Source organism: Loxodonta africana, chromosome 3 (genome assembly GCF_030014295.1).
Source record: "Loxodonta africana isolate mLoxAfr1 chromosome 3, mLoxAfr1.hap2, whole genome shotgun sequence".
Classification (NCBI taxonomy): domain Eukaryota; kingdom Metazoa; phylum Chordata; class Mammalia; order Proboscidea; family Elephantidae; genus Loxodonta; species Loxodonta africana.
The window spans coordinates 48142530-48161773 of record NC_087344.1 but is presented as its reverse complement, the minus strand read 5'-3'; the positions used below and the strand labels follow the sequence as shown (position 1 = coordinate 48161773).

General features: G+C 40.2%; 1 protein-coding gene across 5 annotated transcripts in view; it reads right to left on the bottom strand.

The window, feature by feature from the left end:
- The window catches only part of PRDM2 (PR/SET domain 2), a 174244-nt gene that overhangs the window by 108886 nt on the left and 46114 nt on the right, over positions 1 to 19244 (bottom strand). For all 5 annotated transcript variants that reach the window (XM_023552047.2, XM_064281318.1, XM_010593099.3 and 2 more), the window contains one exon: positions 3118 to 3270. In XM_023552047.2, coding sequence (XP_023407815.1) covers positions 3118 to 3270 — 153 coding nt within the window. The remainder of the gene's footprint in view (positions 1 to 3117; positions 3271 to 19244) is intronic.

Here is a 19244-nt window from a genome sequence, read left to right as displayed (position 1 = left end):
TTAAACCAATCAGTATCCCCTTGTTCTGTCCGAACAGCTGCCTCTTGATCTATGTAAAGGTTCCTCATGAGCACAATTAAGTGTTCTGGAATTCCCATTCTTCGCAATGTTATCCATAGTTTGTTATGATCCATACAGTCGAATGCCTTTGCATAGTCAGTAAAACAAAGGTATACATCCTCCTGGTATTCTCTGCTTTCAGCCAAGATCCATCAGACATCAGCAATGATATCCCTGGTTCCATGTCCTCTTCTGAAACCAGCCTGAATTTCTGGCAGCTCCCTGTCAATATACTCCTGCTGCCGTTTTTGAATGATCTTCAGCAAAATTTTGCTTGCATGTGATATTAATGATATTGTTCTGTAATTTCCACATTCGGTTGGATCACTTTTCTTGGGAATAGGCATGAATATGGATCTTTTCCGGTCAGTTGGCCAGGAAGCTATCTTCCATATTTCTTGGCATAGACAAGTGAGCACCTCAGCACTGCATGCATTTGTTCAAACATCTCAATTGATATTCCATCAATTCCTGCAGCCTTGTTTTTTGCCAATGCCTTCAGAACAGCTTTGACTTCTTCCTTCAGCACCATCGGTTCCTGATCATATGCCACCTCTTGAAATGGTTGAACATCGACTAATTCTTTTTGGTGTAATGACTGTGTATTCCTTCCATCTTCTTTTGATGCTTCCTGTATCATTTAATATTTTCCCCATAGAGTCCTTCAGTATTACAACTCGAGGCTTGAATTTTTTCTTCAGTTCTTTCAGCTTGAGAAATGCCGAGCCTGTTCTTCCCTTTTGGTTTTCCATTTCCAGCTCTTTGCACTTGTCATTATAATACTTTGTCTTCTACAGCCGCCCTTTGAAATCTTCTGTTCAGTTCTTTTACTTCATCAATTCTTCCTTTTGCTTTAGCTGCTCAACATTCGAGAGCAAGTTTCAGAGTCTCCTCTGACATCCATCTTGGTCTTTACTTTCTTTCCTGTCTTTTCAATGACCTCTTGCTTCATGTATGATGCCCTTGATGTCATTCCACAACTTGTCTGGTCTTAGGTCACCAGTGTTCAATGCATCAAATCTATTCTTCAGATGGTCTCTAAATTCAGATGGGATATACTCAAGGTCATATTTTGGCTCTCATGGACTTGCTCTGATTTTCTTCAGTATCAGCTTGAACTTGCATATTAGCAATTGATGGTCTGTTCCACAGTTGGCCCCTGGCCTATTTCTGACTGATGATATTGAGCTTTTCTATTGTCTCTTTCTACAGATGTAGTCAATTTGATTTCTGTGTGTTCCATCTGGCGAGGTCCATGTGTATAGCTGCCGTTTATGTTGGTAAAAGAAGGTATTCACAATGAAGAAGTCGTTGGTCTTGCAAAATTCTATCATTCGATCTCTGGCATTGTTCCTATCACCAAGGCCATATTTTCCAACTACTGATCCTTCTTTGTTTCCAACTTTTGCATTAAAATTACCAGTAATTATCAATGCATCTTGATTGCATGTTCGGTCAATTTCAGACTGCAGCAGCTGATAAAAATTTTCTATTTCTTCATCTTTGGCCTTAGTGGTTGGTGCGTGTATTTGAATAATAGTCATATTAACTGGTCTTCCTTGTAGGCGTATGGATATTATCCTATCACTGACAGCGCTGTACTTCAGGACAGATCTTGAAATGTTCTTCTTGACGATGAATGCAACACCATCCCTCTTCAAGCTGTCATTCCCAGCATAGTAGACTATATGATTGTCCAATTCAAAATGGCCAGTACCAGTCCATTTCAGCTCACTAATGCCTAGGATAGTGATGTTTATGTGTTCCATATCATTTCTGATGATTTCCAATTTTCCTAGATTCATACTTTGTACATTCCAGGTTCTGATTATTAGTGGATGTTTGCAGCTGTTTCTTCTTATTTTGAGCTGTGCCACATCAGCTAATGAAGGTCCCGAAAGCTTTACTCCATCCCCGTCATTAAGGTCGACTCTACTTTGAGGAGGCAGCTCTTCCGCAGTCATCTTTTGAGTGCCTTCCAACCTGGGGGGCTCATCTTCCAGCACTATATCAGACAATGTTCCGCTGCTACTCATAAGGTTTTCCAGCACTATATCAGACAATGTTCCGCTGCTGTTCATAAGGTTTTCACTGGCTAATACTTTTCAGAAGTAGACTGCCGGGTCCTTCTTCCTAGTCTGTCTTAGTCTGGAAGCTCAGTGAAACCTGTCCTCCATGGGTGACCCTGCTGGTATCTGAATACTGGTGGCATAGCTTCCAGCATCACAGGAACACGCAAGCCCCTACAGAACGGCAAACTGACAGACACGTGGGGGACTGTATAAATTAGTACTACTCTTATCTCCATCTTTACAGATGAGAAAACTAAGACACAAAGTAACTTCCCACGGTCACACATCGAGAAGCCAAAATTTGTTCACAAAGCAGTTTGCCTCCAGAGTTCCCACTCTTCCCTACACCATACCACCTCTCCAGAAATAATGATATTGTTAGCTGCTCTTGAGAAGCCCCCATTTCACAGTGACGCCATGTGTGTCAGAGTACAACTGCTCCATAGGGTTTTCTTGGCGGCAATCTGTGCAGAAATAGTTTACAATCCGTACAGAAACAGTTCGCCAGGGCTTTCTTTCATGGATCCATTGGGTGGGTTCCAGCCGCCAATCTTTAGGTTAGCAGCCAAGCTAATCCAAGGCTGCATGTATACTGAAGACTAAGAATGTGTTTTCAGCTTAGAACGGACCCACCATAGCCACTGAGAGCTTCTTATAGTTGGATAAACTGCCAGTCAGACAGTTTCTAATGCTTCTGTATCTGAGGAGGGAAGTGGCTGACACAGGCTTAACTTATCAGTGTCTATAAAGATGCAGTCTGTAATTACTTAACACAATCTTCGTGCTTTGGTTCAATACCACACACGAACAGTGGCAACCATATATTTAAAACACAGAACCTTGGGTGTGTGGACACTTGAGCTGAATCACATTAAATATAACCCTTTCAAGGTCTGCAAAGTTGTTATGGTCATTCAAGACTATTTAAGAACAGCATTTCAAAAAACGCATGCAGAATAACTAACAGACTAACTCTAACAGTTACCTTTAAGGTTTTGTAGTAAATGGCCCTGTTGATTTCCAATGGAAACAAATTTTGCTCTTCTCCTGAGCAAGCCCAGTTCACATATCGCAGCCAGTTCCCCTTCTCTGGATCAGTGGCATCAATGCACATCCATCCCAAATTGGGGTAATATACCTAGGAGTGTGAGGGGGCAGAAAAAAACCTTTGTTAAAATAGAACTATCTTAAAAATGTTTCCATTCTCGATTTTTAAGACTTCATTGCTTTCATCATATGCAAATAGCCTATGAAGCATTTCACAGAAAAAAACATAAATAAGCAACAGAGAAAAGAAAAACACCAAATGAACACTGAGGTCCAGAACTATGTAATTCTCAATTACTTTTCCATTTGAGCTTGTTGCAGTACTTTTTCCCCTAATATTAAAGGGCTATAGTTAAAGTGATTAATGATCTTCAAACGCTTGGCAAATGTGTATGCAAAGACAAATGACAACCACATTCCCTAAAGTGTAACCTTAAAGAGAAAAATACAGCTTACAGCAGTGTTCTGCACCACCCAAATTCCACGAGCTTTATGAGTTGTTACAGAAGCAGAGCACTGGGGCCCAGGCACGCCGGCCTGCACAGTTCAGAGGTCCGTAATGTAGAGTTCACAGGAGCCTTCAGTGAGTTAACAAGCATTGAACCTCCAAAAAACCCACACCTGGGTGGTAGCGTGTGACGCTTTTGCAAATTCAGCAAATTTTGAAATGTTTCAAAACTTTATCTCGAGCATCCCTGTTATGGATTAACTGTGTCTCCCAAAAATATCTGTCAACTTGGCTAGGTCATGATTCCCAGTATTATATGATTGCCCACCATGTTATGTTATAAAGCCCATCTCTATGATGTTCATGAGGTGGGTTTAGCAGCAGTTTTGTAAACTCAATCTACAAGATTAGATTATGTCCTAAGCCAACCTCTTTTGAGATATAAAATAAAGAGTGAGCAGAGAGACAGGGGGACCTCATGCCACCAAGAAAGCAGTGCTGGGAGCACAGTGTGGTCTTTGGACGTGAGGTTCCTACACTGAGATGCAGCCAGACCAAGGGAAGATTGATGCATCACAAGGACCTTCCTCCAGAGCTGACAGAGAAAAGTCTGCCCCTGGAGCTGGCACCCTGAGTTTGGACTTCTAGCCTACTGGACTGTGAAAGAATAAACTTCTCTTTGTTAAAGCCATCCACTTGTGGTATTTCTGTTACGTCTGCACTTGATGACCAAGACGGACTTTGGTACCAGGAATGGGGTGCTGCTCTAACACATACCTAACAATGTGGTAGCAATTTTGAAACTGTGACTGGGTAGAAGACTCAGAAGGAAGTGAGGAGAACTATTAACACCAGAGATGGGACAGACGGTGAGAAGCAACTGCACAAAACCAGGAGCAGCAGAGAACCAGCAGCAGCAGCAGAACCAGGAGACCAGCACCAGACAGCACTAGAGCCGACCCATGGAGCATGAGAGCTGAGTGCCTGTGCACAGGCAGCTTCCTGGCAGAATGGGGTGCCTCCAGGCACTTACTGGTGGAGCTAGGTTTGTTAACCCATGGAGCAAGAGAACTTTAGTGCCTTTTGGCCTAAGTTCACTGGCAGAGTAGGGTGCCTCCAGGCACTTATCAGTGGAGCCACTGAGCTTTGGAACACCTGCCCCAGCAGGGCAGATGCGGGCATGAGACCCAAAGGCCGAGAGGCCAAGGAACCAGAAAGCAGAAGCTGAAGAGACAAGGAAAACAGGAAGCTGAGCTGCCTCTGTCTCAAAAGGTATGGCCAGGACCTCTGGGGTTTCAAAGCGTGGAACCATGGCCTCTGGTATTTCTAAGGGTGGAGTTGCCACTCAGGTGGACTACAAAAATGGTACACCTGAAGCCATATACCTAAAGCTGAGGGAGCAGAGTTGCTGTCCCAGTGGGCCTAGAAGGCAGAGCTGAGGCCCAGGGCTGAGGGGCCTCCACTCAGAATCCAGAGAACGTAGCCAATACTTAGAGTCTAGAGGGCAGAACCATTGTGTAGATGGTCTCAGAGAACAGAGGATTGTTTTCAAAGCCTTGAGGACAAATGTAATGTGCTCTGCTGACTTGCTTGGTGCCTGTTATCCCTTCTTTCCCTCCAGTTTCTCCCATTTGTAATGGAAATGTCTAGCTTGTGCCTGTTCTGCCATTGTACTTTGGAAGCAGATGACTTGTATCTTAGATTTCACAGATGAAGAAGAATTTTTGGATTTTGGACTTGGAGCTGAATTAAGACTTCTGCTATGATATGATGGGGTGAATGTGTTTTACATGTGGCAAGGACGTGAATTTTGGGGGGGTCAAAGGGTGGAATGCCACAGATTAAACTGTGTCCCCCCAAAATATCTGTCAACTTGGCTAGGTCATGATTCCCAGTACTATATGACTATCCACCATTTTGTCATCTGATGAGACTTCTCTATGTGTTCTAAATCCTATCTCTATGACATTGATGAGATGGGATTAGCAGTAGTTTTGTAATCTCAATCTATAAGATTAGATTGTGTCTTAAGCCAATCTCTTTTGAGATATAAAAAAAGTGAGCAGAGAGATGGGGGACCTCATACCACCAGGAAAGCTGTGCCAGGAGCACAGTATATCCTTTGGTTGTGAGGTTCCTGCGCTGAGATGCTCCCAGACCAAGGGAAGATTAATGCCTCACAAGGACCTTCCTCCACAGCCAATAGAGAGAGAAAGCCTTCCCCTGGAGCCAGCGCCCTGAATTTGGACTTCTAGCCTACTGGACTGTGAGAAAAAAAACTTCTCTTTGTTAAAGCCATCCACTTGTGGTATTTCTGTTATAGCAGTACTAGATGACCAAGACAATCCCTCAGGAAATAGGGTGCTATAGAACATATTCTAGGAAATATCTACCCTTCAGGGAAAAAAACAAAAAAAAACAAAAACTCAACCCCTCTTCCAGAAGGCAAATCAAATCTACTCTTGCAACAAACTTCCCTGATCACTGATGCTCAGTCAGCTCTTCCTCCCCGATACTTTACAACACTTATCATTCCTTCATTGGAAAATCTATTTAGTGATGATTTTTAACTTTTTATTTATAGATACATGTATACATATACATGCCTACTTCCCCAAAACTAGAGTATGAAATGCTTGACTGGGCCCTGAAACAGAACTGCAGAATCAAGTGGTGAAGGACCTGTTGAGCAAAAGAAATGACCCTTTTACTTCCTCTTAAGGAACAAAGGAAAGAGGTTAGATGGTTCCATTTCTTCCCCATATACACAACCGAGACTCCCCTCATTCATTCCCTTTTCTTTCCTACCCACATCCAACACTTCTTTACTGCACCTTTCTTTCAGGAACAGCTCCCACTCCCCAGCTGACGAGGATGACTCTGCTCTTCTAGGCATGAGACTGCTGGTAACAACCTCCACCCTCCTGGGTGCTAAGAATACTTTCTTCTTGTTGGGAATTCAATGTCAGGCATAATGCTACACGCTTTACATATTATCCTGTTTAACCCTACACAGCGAGTTTATTATTCCCTTTTACCACGTGGAAATTGAGGCTCAAAAGTTAGTTATTTTCCCCAAACTACCAACTTAGTATGAAGACTAAGGTGTGCCTGACCCAAGCCATGGTATTTTTAATCACATCATATGCATGTGAAAGCTGGACAATGAATAAGGAAGATCAAAGAAGAATTGATGCCTTTGAATTGTGGTGTTGGCGAAGAATACTGAATATACCATGGACTGCCAAAAGAGTGAACAAATCTGTCTTAGAAAAAGTACAGCCAGAATGCTCCTTAGAGGCAAGGATGGCGAGACTGTGTCTTACATACTTTGGACATGTTGTCAGGAGGGATCAGTCCCTGGAAAAGGACATCAAGCTTGCAGAGTACAGGGTCAGTGAAAAAGAGGAAGGCCCTCAATGAGGTGAACTGACACAGTGGTTGCAACAATGAGCTCAAGCATAATGATTGTAAGGATGGCTCAGGACTGGGCAGTGTTTCGTTCAGTTGTGCACAGGGTCACCATGAGTCAGAACCGACTCGACAGCACCTAATAACAACAACAACCTCCTTAGTAAGCAGAACAAACCAAAAAACCAAACCCATTGCTACTGAGTTGATTCCAACTCATAGCAACCCTATAGGACAGAGCAGAACTGCCCCGTAGGGTTTCCAAGGAGTGGCTGGTGGATTCGAACTGCTGACCTTTTGGTTAGCAGCCTGAGCTCTTAGCCACTGTGCCACCAGGGCTCCAGTAAGTAGCACAGATGGGCCTTAAATTAAACCCAGATTAGCATGACCTCTGCTCAACAGCCATGCCTTCCTTGACCATCTGAGTTAAAGCTGCAACCCCTTCTCTTCTCATCAGCACTCCCCCACCCCTGCTTTATTTTTCTTTGCAGCACTCGTGCTCTTCCAGTGCATGATATTACCTACTTAATTATTTTGTTTAGTGGTTGCCCCCCACATGCTCCCCCCAAGTATTAGCTCCATGAAAAGACATTTTGGCCTTTTCATTCACTGCAGTATAGGCAGTCCCCAGGTTACAATCATCGGACTTACATACAACCTGTAGTTATGAACCAAGCCCTGTAAAGCCTATTATATGAAAAATCTGAGGTACATACAGTGGTTCCTAACAGCAAACACGAGCTACTGTGCGACACGCATCAAAACGTTGTTATTACTACATTATTGTGTTAAAGATGTTTTAGTGTATCTGGAAAAGTTTCTTTAATGTTTTTTATGCATAGAAAGTACACTATACACTAAGGCAAAAACCTAACTGATGTTAGACATGAACAGTACCTAATTATTCCAACTTACGTACGAATTCAACTTAAAGACAAACTGAGGAACAGAAGTCACTCAAATCCAGGGACAGCCTGTACTTCCCATACCTGGAACTGGTGCCTGGCATATAGCAAGCTCTCGATAGGTAACTATGGAATGAATGAAAGGATATCATTATACACAAATGTATGACTACCACTATTGGCACAGTTTGTATTCGACTGTTAAAGGTAGGCGGTTCGAACCCACCCAGCGGTATCATGAAAGATAGGTCTGGCAATCTGCTTCCATACAGATTACAGTCAAAAAAACCCTTTGGAGCAGTTCTATTCTGTAACACACAGGGTCACCATGAGTCAAAATTGACTAGACAGCAACTAACAACAACAACACTACGTCACATACACCATACTAGAAGGTGCTTTGCCATTACTTTATCTAATCATCATAAGCACCAAGGAGAACATTTTCACTGTCATATAAGTGTCTCCAGTGCATTTATTCAATAATTGGTTGTTTACTAAAAGATCTATTTGCATATCCTAAAGAAACGTTATCCATGTCGCATTAGACTCCATTTCAACCTGTCACAGAGTGCTCTTACATATCTATGTAAATATGTGCACATACATGCATATACACACCCACGAACTCTTCCCCCTTTAAAACAAACGGCAGCCCACAAATGGCATGTTATGAAGAAATAGCAAACAATATAAAATTTAAAGTTAAGCTTAGCACACCAAAATTAATATAAGCTGCTATAGTTTAAAATGCTTAAGAATATTTTTTGTCACATTTACTAGCCTCATAAAATAAGGAAAATAGAGTAGACGTTGCTCTTGAGTCAATTTCAACTCACAGCGACCCTATAGGACAGAGTAGAACTGCCCCATAGGGTTTCCAAGGAGCAGGTGGTAGATTTGAACTGCTGACCTTTTGGTTGGCAGCCAGGGCTCTTAACCACTGCGTCACCAGAGCCCCCCAGGTCAATACAGACCTTTGCAAAGAGTAAGTGGTCTAGCTGAGTGAATTCTTTGCTCATGTATAGTTCGTTTTGTTTCAAAAGGAACTATGCCACCTTCTAAGTCATACTGTTGTTGTTAGGTACGGTCTAGTCAGTTCTGACTCCTAGAGACCCTATGAACAACAGAACAAAACAGTGCCCAGTACTGCACCATCCTCACAAAAAAATTGCTATGTTGGAGCCCATTGTTGCAGCCACTGTGTCAATCCACCTCGCTGAGGGTCTTCTCAGTCAGTCATACATACTAACTCCTGTACAATAATTTTTTTCATAATAAATGTTATCTAGTTTTATAGAAAAAGTATACTTATCACTTACAGTGTTATAGAAAATGATGATAATCAAAAATCATTTCAAATTAAAACAATTTTCATCGACTAAACTGGAATTTTTTTTTTTTTTTTTAAGGAAAAAAAAATAACCAGGGCTGGAAAGGGTGTGGGAAAACATACATTTCCCAAACATTGCCAATCAGAGAACAAATCGGTATACACCCACCCCTCATTTATCAACATGGTTAGCTGCCAAAGAAGGTTGATCACAACAGATGACAAAATGGAGAATGACTACATCATTACATAACTGCCAGATATTACTATATAACTGCCAAACCAGAGAATCACGGCCCAGCCAAGTTGACATATAATCTTAACCGTCACAGCCAAGGTTACTCTTGCCTAACACCTCAGCATTCATTACTGCCAGATGTAAGTCGTTAATATGCAAAACAGTCACATAGTATTTTTTTTATTATTGTTGTAAATGCAAAATGCCAGATAACAAGACAGTCGATAAATGAGGAGTAGATGTAATTTTTTGGATGAATTTACCAGTACCTAATGAAAAAAAAAAATTTTTTTTAATGTATATATGCTTTAAACAGCATGTACTCTAACAGGAATTTTTCTAATGAGCTAATTGGGCGATGACACCAAGATGTATGTACAATGATGTTCGCAGCATTATGGTTTACTACAGACTGTTTCCGATTCATTGATAAGCAGAAAACTATGCAATTAATTCAGTAAATTATGGTTCATCCATATAATGGGATACTAAGCAAGCAGACATTAAAAAATAGTGTTGTATAAATGATTAGTAGGATTATATGGGAATTTTTATTTTCTGTTATAAATTTTTGTATTCTTTAAGACTTTTCTCAATAAGCACATTATTTCTGTAATCAGAAGAAAACAAAGATAAACAGATACAGAAATAATTCACTGACATAAAATATACTCGCAATACATTGATGACTGAATAAATCCATTTATAGAAAGTATGCATTACAAGATACCATTTTGTTTTTAAACATATGAAGATAAAAATAATCTCAAACTAAATACACAAAAATGTTAACAATGGTTTTCTCTGAGAAGTGACATTATCCATAATTTTTATTTTCTTTCCTTTATCTGAATTTTCTACTTTTTCTCCACTCATTTAGTAATATATGGAGCCCTGGTAGTACAGTGGTTAGGAGCTACGGCGAGCTACATTGGCTAAACAAAAGGTAACCCAGTGCCATCGAGTCGAAAACAAAAGGTAGGCAGTTATGGGGCAGTACTACTCTGTCGTATAGGTTCGCTATGGGTCAGAATCAACTTGATGGCAACAGGTTGTTTGTTTTTTTTTGTTGTTATACAGGAGAAAGATGTGGCAGTCTGCGTCTGTAAAGATTTACAGCCGTGGAAACCCTATGGGGCAGTTCTACTCAGGTCTATAGGGTCACTATGAGTCAGAATCAACTAGATGGCAGTGGGTTTTTATGTTGTTGTTGTTATATAGCAAGAAAAGGAGCCCTGGTGGTGCAGTGGTTAAGCGCTCAGCTGCTAACTGAAAAGTCGGAGGATTTGAACCCACCAGCCACTCCACAGCAGAAAATGAGGCCGTCTGCTTCCATAAAGATTACAGCCTAGGAAATCTTATGGGGCAGTTCTACTTCGTCCAGTAGGGTCGCCATGAGTCGAAATCAACAGCAACAGGTTTGGTTTGTCTTTTTTTGATACAACAAGAAAGGGAGGTGTGATAGAGAAACCAAGTTAGTCTTTTAAATGAAAAACTCAGTTTGGATGGAGTTAGCCAAGGTCTGCTGAATCCTAAGCTAAAATAATAATTATAGACATGCCCTGAGGGAGCAGGAGAGCAGTGGGATGCAGACCCAAAATAATTATAGACATGCACATATATGGACGTATATATTGCAATAATGTGTATGTGTGTGTGTGTCCCAAAGTTTTAATGATTTAATGATCAGGAATTTAAAAAATGTTTCTCATTTTTATTTAGAGTATAACCTTATAATTTGGATCTGGGATGAAAATCTGTTTTTATACGATTCGAATCTTTTTTGGTCAAATCTTGGTTTCCAGTCAAATTTAGTTTCAGTGATGATGCACACAACCTAATCTCCAAAATGTGACAGTATCTTGCTTAATGTAATTACAAATTATTACACCTCAAAAATGCCACAAACCATTAGACTAAGGTGGTGGAAAGACAGTGGACAACCAACTAGAATCCCTTCCTTTCAGACAAAGACAACACAAAGGCAGGTAAAATGCCCACCCAAGCTCAAACCCAACAAATGCCATGTGGTAAAATGCCCACCCAAGCTCAAACCCAACAAATGCCATGTAGTAAGTCTTATAATGACCAAGAAATACTCAGCTAACTTGATCCCAAAGAGAAATCCATCTGCCTATCTATCCTACTCCCATTGAGTCAATTCTGATTCACAGTGGTCCTACAGGATAGAGTAGAACTGACCCACAGGGTTTCCAAGGCTGTAAGTCTTTCTGGGAGCAGACTGCCACATCTTACTGTCCTGGAGTGGCTGGCAGGTTTGAATCACCAACCTCTCGGTTAGCAGCCAAGCACTTTAACCACCTGCACCACCAGGGTTCCTTCAAAGAGAAATACGTCCATGTGATCACTGACTATTCATAATCCAACCCATACAACAGTCCCTTTCAATAAGGCAAGGGTACTTGGTTATGATTGTTTTTAAGTTTTTTTTTATAAGTTAACTGACTTTCAAATTGAAACTCCCTAGTGGCACAGTGGTTAACAGCTCGCTGCTAAACAAAAGGCCAGCAATTCAAACCCAACAACTGCTACTTGGAAACCCTATGGGGCAGTTCAACCCTGCCCTACAGGGTCACTATGAGTTGGAATCTAGTCGACGGCAACGGGTTTGGTTTGGTTTTGGTATTTGGAGAGGAAGAAATGAAGAAAAAAGAAAAAGTGTCCATATACCAGGCATAGGGCTAGATGCTTTAAATTTTATTTAACCTTTACAAGAACCCGACGAAATATTATTAAGCCTCTTTTATAAATAAGGAAACTTGAGAGGTTAGTAACTTTACCAGAATTACGGTTGTTGTTGTTCTTAGGTGCCACAGTCAATTCCAACTCATAGCTACCCTATGTACCACAGAACAAAACACTGCCCGGTCCTGCGCCATGCTCACAATCGTTGTTATGCTTGACCCGTTGTTGCAATGAATGTTTACAGCTGTTTCTTCTCATTTTGAGTAGTGCCACATCAGCAAATGAAGGTCCCAAAAGCATGACTCCCTTCCCGTCACTAAGGTCGAGTCTACTCTGAGGAGGTAGTTCTTCCCCAGCCGTATTTTGAGTGCCTTCCAATCTGGGGGGCTCATCTTCCAACACTATATCAGACAATGTTCTGCTGCTATTCATAAGGTTTTCACTGGCTAATTCTTTTCAGAAGTAGACTTCTGGTTCCTTCTTCCTAGTCTGTCTTAGTCTGGAAGTTCAGCTGAAACTTGTCCTCCATGGGTAACCCTGCTGCTATCCAAATACTGGTGGCATAGCTTCCAGCATCACAGTAACAAGCAAGCCCCCGCAGTACAACAAACTGACAGACATATGGGGACCAGAATCATGGAGCTGCTAAGATTCAGAGCCAGGATACAAACCTGGTCCTCTCATTTACTCCTACACCAAAGTAAAACAGACACTCAGTAGGAAAGGGCACAGGACCACTATACTCTTGTCCTACTGACAGGCTGGGGCGGTGGAGGGGGCAATTTACCTTTCTCTTCTTCCTCTTTCTAAACTTCTCTTCCCCATCCCTAACCTCTCTGAAACAATCTAGGCCCTACCGCCTCTCTGCCTCTACCGCTAGACAGAACTGGGTATAAACTCACTGTAAACTAGAAAGCAGTTTTCTTACCGTTCGATTTCCATTTGATTTAATCCAGGCATTCTGAAATAGTCATAAAGTAATCTAAATTCATACACACACAAACTTAAATACACATTCAAAATTAAACCTTCATGACATATTTAGAAAGATTTGCAAAGAGCAAACTGAATAAACATATTACTCAGTGAATGCGGACGGGTTTTAGCTTATATCCTTTCTTTCCATTTATTTATTAAACCCTGCAAGTATTAATTCAAGTTTGTAACTTAAAAAATTTAAAAAAAAAAATTCTCACACAATTAATGCAAACATACCATTTTTCAAATCTTCAACTATCTGCCAACAAGGACTAATCTCAACTTGGAGTAACCAACTTAGTTTGGCAGAAATCACTATCATGAATTAGGACAGGGCAATGACACAACCTCCTCACACTGCACCGACTCTGATGCTGAGAGAAGTCTTGCAGTCACCCAAAGTTAGATTTACAGTAAGGAAGCCATTTCCTCTGGCTGTTCTTTGGACTTCCTTCTCCACTGCATGTAACCGAGAGCGCTAACACATTAACTATGGAGACAGAACCTCTCTTGGAGGCCCAAGCTCCCAGGTCAGTGGCCCTAGTTTATCCATACCACCAAAGGCGCCTTTTCATATCTTTATTTCTCAAGTGTTCTAGCTTGTTCCATTTTTAACATTAGGGCTTTTCCTCCGAACAACAACCTCCATGAGGTATTGCCAGAATTGATAAAATACCACAAATGTCATATGCCAAGCTCAGGGCTCCAGAACTTAAAAAGCACCAAGCACATACATGGTAAAAGCTTAACAAATATGGGCTGAATACATGAACAGACAATCTCCCAGACAGAATTATTTTGCAAGGCCAAGCCACCAATCTGAGCACACATTAAGTTGTTTGAGAACCAATAAAAACCCAGTTGTCATCGGGTCAATTCCAACTTATGGTGACCCATGTGTGTCAGAGCAGAACTGTGTCCCATAGGTTTTTCAATAGCTGTGATCTTTCAGAAATAGATCACTAGAGCTTTCTTCCAAGGTACCTCTGAGTGGGTTCAAACCACCAACTTTTTGGTTAGTAGCTGAGTGCTTAACTGCACCACCGATGGACTCCTACTTGTTTGGGATGATCATGTAATTCTCTGTACTTCAACATCCTCATTTGCGCTAAAGTACATGAGAGAAGAACAGTGCAGTTTGCACTGCATCTTCTATTACAACCAACTCAACAGCCATCCCACTTTTAAGCACCAAGATCGAAATCTGTATATTGCTATTAGCCAACCATTCAGCTTCTCGGTAAATCTGAAACACCAAATACCACCACTTTCACTTCCATTGCTTCTTTTCTCCACATGTAGAGACCAGGGCTTGGCAAACTTTTGCAGCAAAGGCTACGTAGCAAATATTTTTGGTTTTGTAAGCCATACAGTCTCTGTCACAACTACCCTGCCCATTTTAAGACAAAAGCAACCATAAATGAATGAGTAAATGAATGAGTACAGCTGTGCTCCAATAAAATTTTGCTTATGGACACTAAAATTTGAATTTCATAAAATTTTCACATCACAAATTATTACCCTCTTTTTTTTTTTCCAATCACTTAAAAATGTAAAACCATTCTTAGCTCTAGGGCCATAAAACACAGGTGGTTAAGTCGATTTATCCTGTGGGATTTGGTCTAAGGACCATAGCTTTGTCAGCCCAGGATCTAGATCTTTTCCTTTTCCTATGGAGCTACCTCGATGCACGGTTTAGAAGGTAGAAAAGGGCAGTAAGAGTTAAGCAGTACTTTCTGAACAAAGGTTCTGCAGGATCGGCTGAGTTCACCACTCTCCTTTTTATCCTTGACTGCAATTTTAACTCAGAAATATCTATGGAAGCCAGTAGTTAATACCTAACCATAACAGAGCTGATTGATAAAAACCATTTGTTTTCACTTCTTTAAAAAATTACATCAAAGTCTTCTCACTGATAGACAATTTCTCTGTCAATTTTATATGATACAGAACTCTACTCCTTCCCTCACCCCATCCTCCTGACTCAAATATATTTGTTGTCTAAATGAATAAAATGCAAACAGAGCAATAAACTATCAGTTTTCATGTTTAAAAAAAAAAAAGTATTAAAAAATTTAACAATATCCAAGCTTTAAAAGATTAAGAGGAAATATGTACTCCTTTTTTGGTGGTTATGCAAATTGGTACAATCCTTCTGGAGGATTTGCTTAGTAAAATGTATCAAAAGTTAAAATGTACACAACTTTTTAGATTTAACAATTATACTTCTAATAATTTATCTTAAAATAATCAAACAAGTCAGCAAACATGGATGCAGTTTTTGTACTTTGAAGAATTCGTTATAACCATGAAAAGATTAAAACTATTTAAATGTCCAACATAAAAAAAACCAGGTGCCATCAAGTCGATTCCAGCTCACAGCGACCCTACAGGACAGAGCAGAACTGCTCCATAGGGGTTCCGAGGAGCGGCTGGTAGATTTGAACTTCCGACCTCTCTGGTTAGCAGCCATAGCATGCTGTAGCTCTTAACCACTGCGCCACCAGGGCCCTAAGTGTCCAACATAGAGGACTAGTTAAATAAAGCAAAGATGGTACATAGTGGTCATTCATAAGAAATAACGATGGAGAGAACTGTTTGACATAGATGTATCCAAAACATATCGAGAGAGACCAGCACGTCACAAAGCTGCACATCCTGTCTATTTGCGTAAAATTGCTATATATGGTATCTGGGTATGTAGCAGTGTGTGGGAGAAAAACAGTGGCAGAGAAGCAGAGTGAAAAGAATGTTCATCAAACTGTTAACACTGGTTTTCCTGGGTGGCAGAAATTTCAATGATTTTTACTTTGTTTACATTTTTCCATATTGTTTATATTTTTTTACAATAAGCATGTATTACTTTGATAATTTAAAAAAAGACTTATTAAAGTAATTCTCATTCAAAAGTTCTACTCATTAGAAGCAATTTAAGCCCCAAAGAAGTAGATTTTAAAAGATTTTATCAAAAGCAGTTTTAAAATACTGCAGACTGTTCAATGTGTATGGAGATAGTCAAGAGAGGTATGACATGAAATCCTGAGTTTCAGTTAGCTGGCAGTTCCCCACCAGACGCTGATAAAAGGATGCTCTCCTCTTGAGAACCTGACTGTTCTGTGCATTCACCCTGAGGATACACTACTATTTGTCTCCTGTTATCTCTTATTTAGCAGAATGTTTTCAGTGAAAGCTTACAGGACTTAAGACTCCTTGGTTAAATAATCAAGGGCTCAGGAAAAGCAATTTAACACTTTGTCTTAGACTAGATTTAAAATGGAGTTCTAGCTGGGGTATAAAACCTGGCTGCTAAAACATAACCTGGTCTTAAGGGGCTTTGATGGTAAGAACAAATGCCAAGACGAGATTCTGACGATAAGCAGTTTCCATCACACTAATAACAGGCATCCTGGTGCAAGTCTGAGGATAGGCCCAGGGATGGAAAAAATTAGTGAGAAAATACTAAATTTTACCTAGATTTTTATTTTCTTCTTTATAAGAAATATTTATATCATAATGCACGCTTCTTGTACTTTCCATATGCACCTATCCATACTTAAACGTATGTCATATATATGTATAGTTTAACAAAGCAAAAGGCTTAAAAGTTCTTATATGTAATATGTCTCATAGTCTGAACTATCTAGATGAGATTCAAATTACTTTTTAACTGCAGAAAGGAAAAGCCAGCCTTGAAAAGAACTAAATCTCTAAACATGACTAAAGAGAACTGCCAATATTATGTATCTTAAATTAACAATGGATTATTAACAAGTTTATAATGGAAATCAAGTTCTTGGTATGTCACGGTTCCAAATTTTTCAACAAGCTACCAACATGTATGAATTCTAATATAAATAAAGGTTAATTTATACAACACGCCCACCAATATCAAATTGTTATGTTGAATACAATAGGTATCACTAACCTAAATTTAATATTAATGGCATTTGTGCAAGCTTATAGTTACACACAGAAATAAACTAACAGTATTTTCTGTTCCCTGACATTATCCTAAGTGCTAACCTGGTCAGAGCATATCCATTAGTTTCCCTTGGGAAAGTCCTAAACTTCAAAATGCAATTTATCTTGAAGCATAATTTTGTGGTCAAGACATTTTAATCATGCGGGCATTGTCTTTAGTAGTTAATATCATTTTTGGCTGGATTTTTTTTTTTTTTAATATATAATGGTGCTCTTTTATCTCAAAAATGATGAAATAGCACAATGCAATGATTCTTGTGGTAAATTTCCATTTCCTAAGGCCTTTTAGGTTAACAGTGAGAAGATATAAGGGGCTCACAAGAAAATAAAGAAACTCAAAATTGTTGGGAAAAACTATGGGATTTTTCCAGTTAAAAAAAACTGCTTATAGCATTGAGAGAAATACTAACATACTCAAAACATACAAATTGCCACAGACTTCTCTCGATGTAAAATGTCCAAATACTTCCTAGGCATATTTTACATTCATGCTTCGGAAGACTAAAGAATGATACATTTGAATCATGGTGTTGGTGAAAAATACTGAATATACAGTAGAACAAACAAACGTGTCTTTGGAAGAAGTACACCTGAATGCTCCTGAGAAGTGAGGATGGCCAGACTTCGTCTCATGTACTTTGGATATGTTATGAGTAGGGACCAGTCCCTGGGGAAGGACGTCATGCTTGGTAAAGTAGAGGGTCCGCAAAACAGAGGAAGTCCGACAAGATGTACTGATACGGTGGCTGCAACCATGGGCTCAAACACAGCAACGATTGTGAGGATGGCCCAGGAATGGGCAGGGTTTCATTCTGTTGTACACAGGGCTGCTGTGAGTCGGAACCGACTCGACGGCACCGAGCAATATGTTTATGTGAGAAAAACAGATGTGTTTCAGTGTAAGACAATCTAATAGGAATGGTCTTCCTCATCATCCAAAAACTTCCCTTGCTTTAAAAAGGAGCTACACGACGGAGTTCCTTTAAGAATGTAAGGAGCGCCTGATCCGAACTAAATTCAACATAAATGCGCTGACTTCACGCACAACTCTCCAGGAAACAAGAGCAAAGGCAATGAATTTTATCTTCGTAACTACCCTAATGAGGTATTTTTTTTATTATCCCCGTTTTTAAATTGAAGATTTTATAGCCCAAAGGTTAAACAACCCGTCCAAAGTCATAAAGATGGAAGCAGGATTAGAACCCAGGTAACCCAGTGAAGCTAATTTTCATTGCCTCACTGTCAGTAAACACGGCTCTAGTCCTGCTTCCGCACCATGCACAAGATGTGGGCTCCACACGAAAGAGCAGGTCATTCCTGTTCCTTGCTGTGTCGTCTCTAGAAGGAGTATGAAAGTGCCATTCCGTCTTCTAGGGTTGTGGTGAGAACACGAAGTTAACAGAATGAAAACCTTCTGAGAAGTTTAAAGTTCAATATAAATATGCCATGTGCTAAATATAACCAACCCTGAAGATTCCAGCAACACAGAGGCTGTATCCTAAAATACAGAGAGAAACCTAACACTTTTATTTTCAGTCACCTTCGAGTGTCTTTTGTAGTGTAAATCTGGAAGCCTGCGAAGTGACTGGACCATTGCACAGCAAGCCAAGGTCTTACCTGCAAAGCACAACACCTTGAACAAGGCAATATAATAAGTGCATTTGACTTTTATTGTTGAGTAGTTTCAAACTGCAAAAGCATATGTAAACAGCAGTCTGTATCCAAGGAAATGCATTTTCTTTTTAATAAAAATACTCTTGGTTTTAAAGAACATATTTAAAAAAAATTTTTTTTTTTTTTTTTTTTGAGAATCCCTGATGGTGCAGGAGGACAGTGGGATGCAGACCTCAAATTCTCATAAAAAGACCAGACTTAATGGTCTGGCTGAAACTAGAAGGACTCCGGAGGTCATGGTCCCCAGACCTTCTGTTAGCCCAAGACTGGAACCATTCCCAAAGCCAATTCTTCAGACAAGGATTGGACTGGACTATGGGATAGAAAATGATACTAGTGAGGAGTGAGCTTCTTGGCTCAAGTAGACACATGAGACTATGCGAGCAGCGCC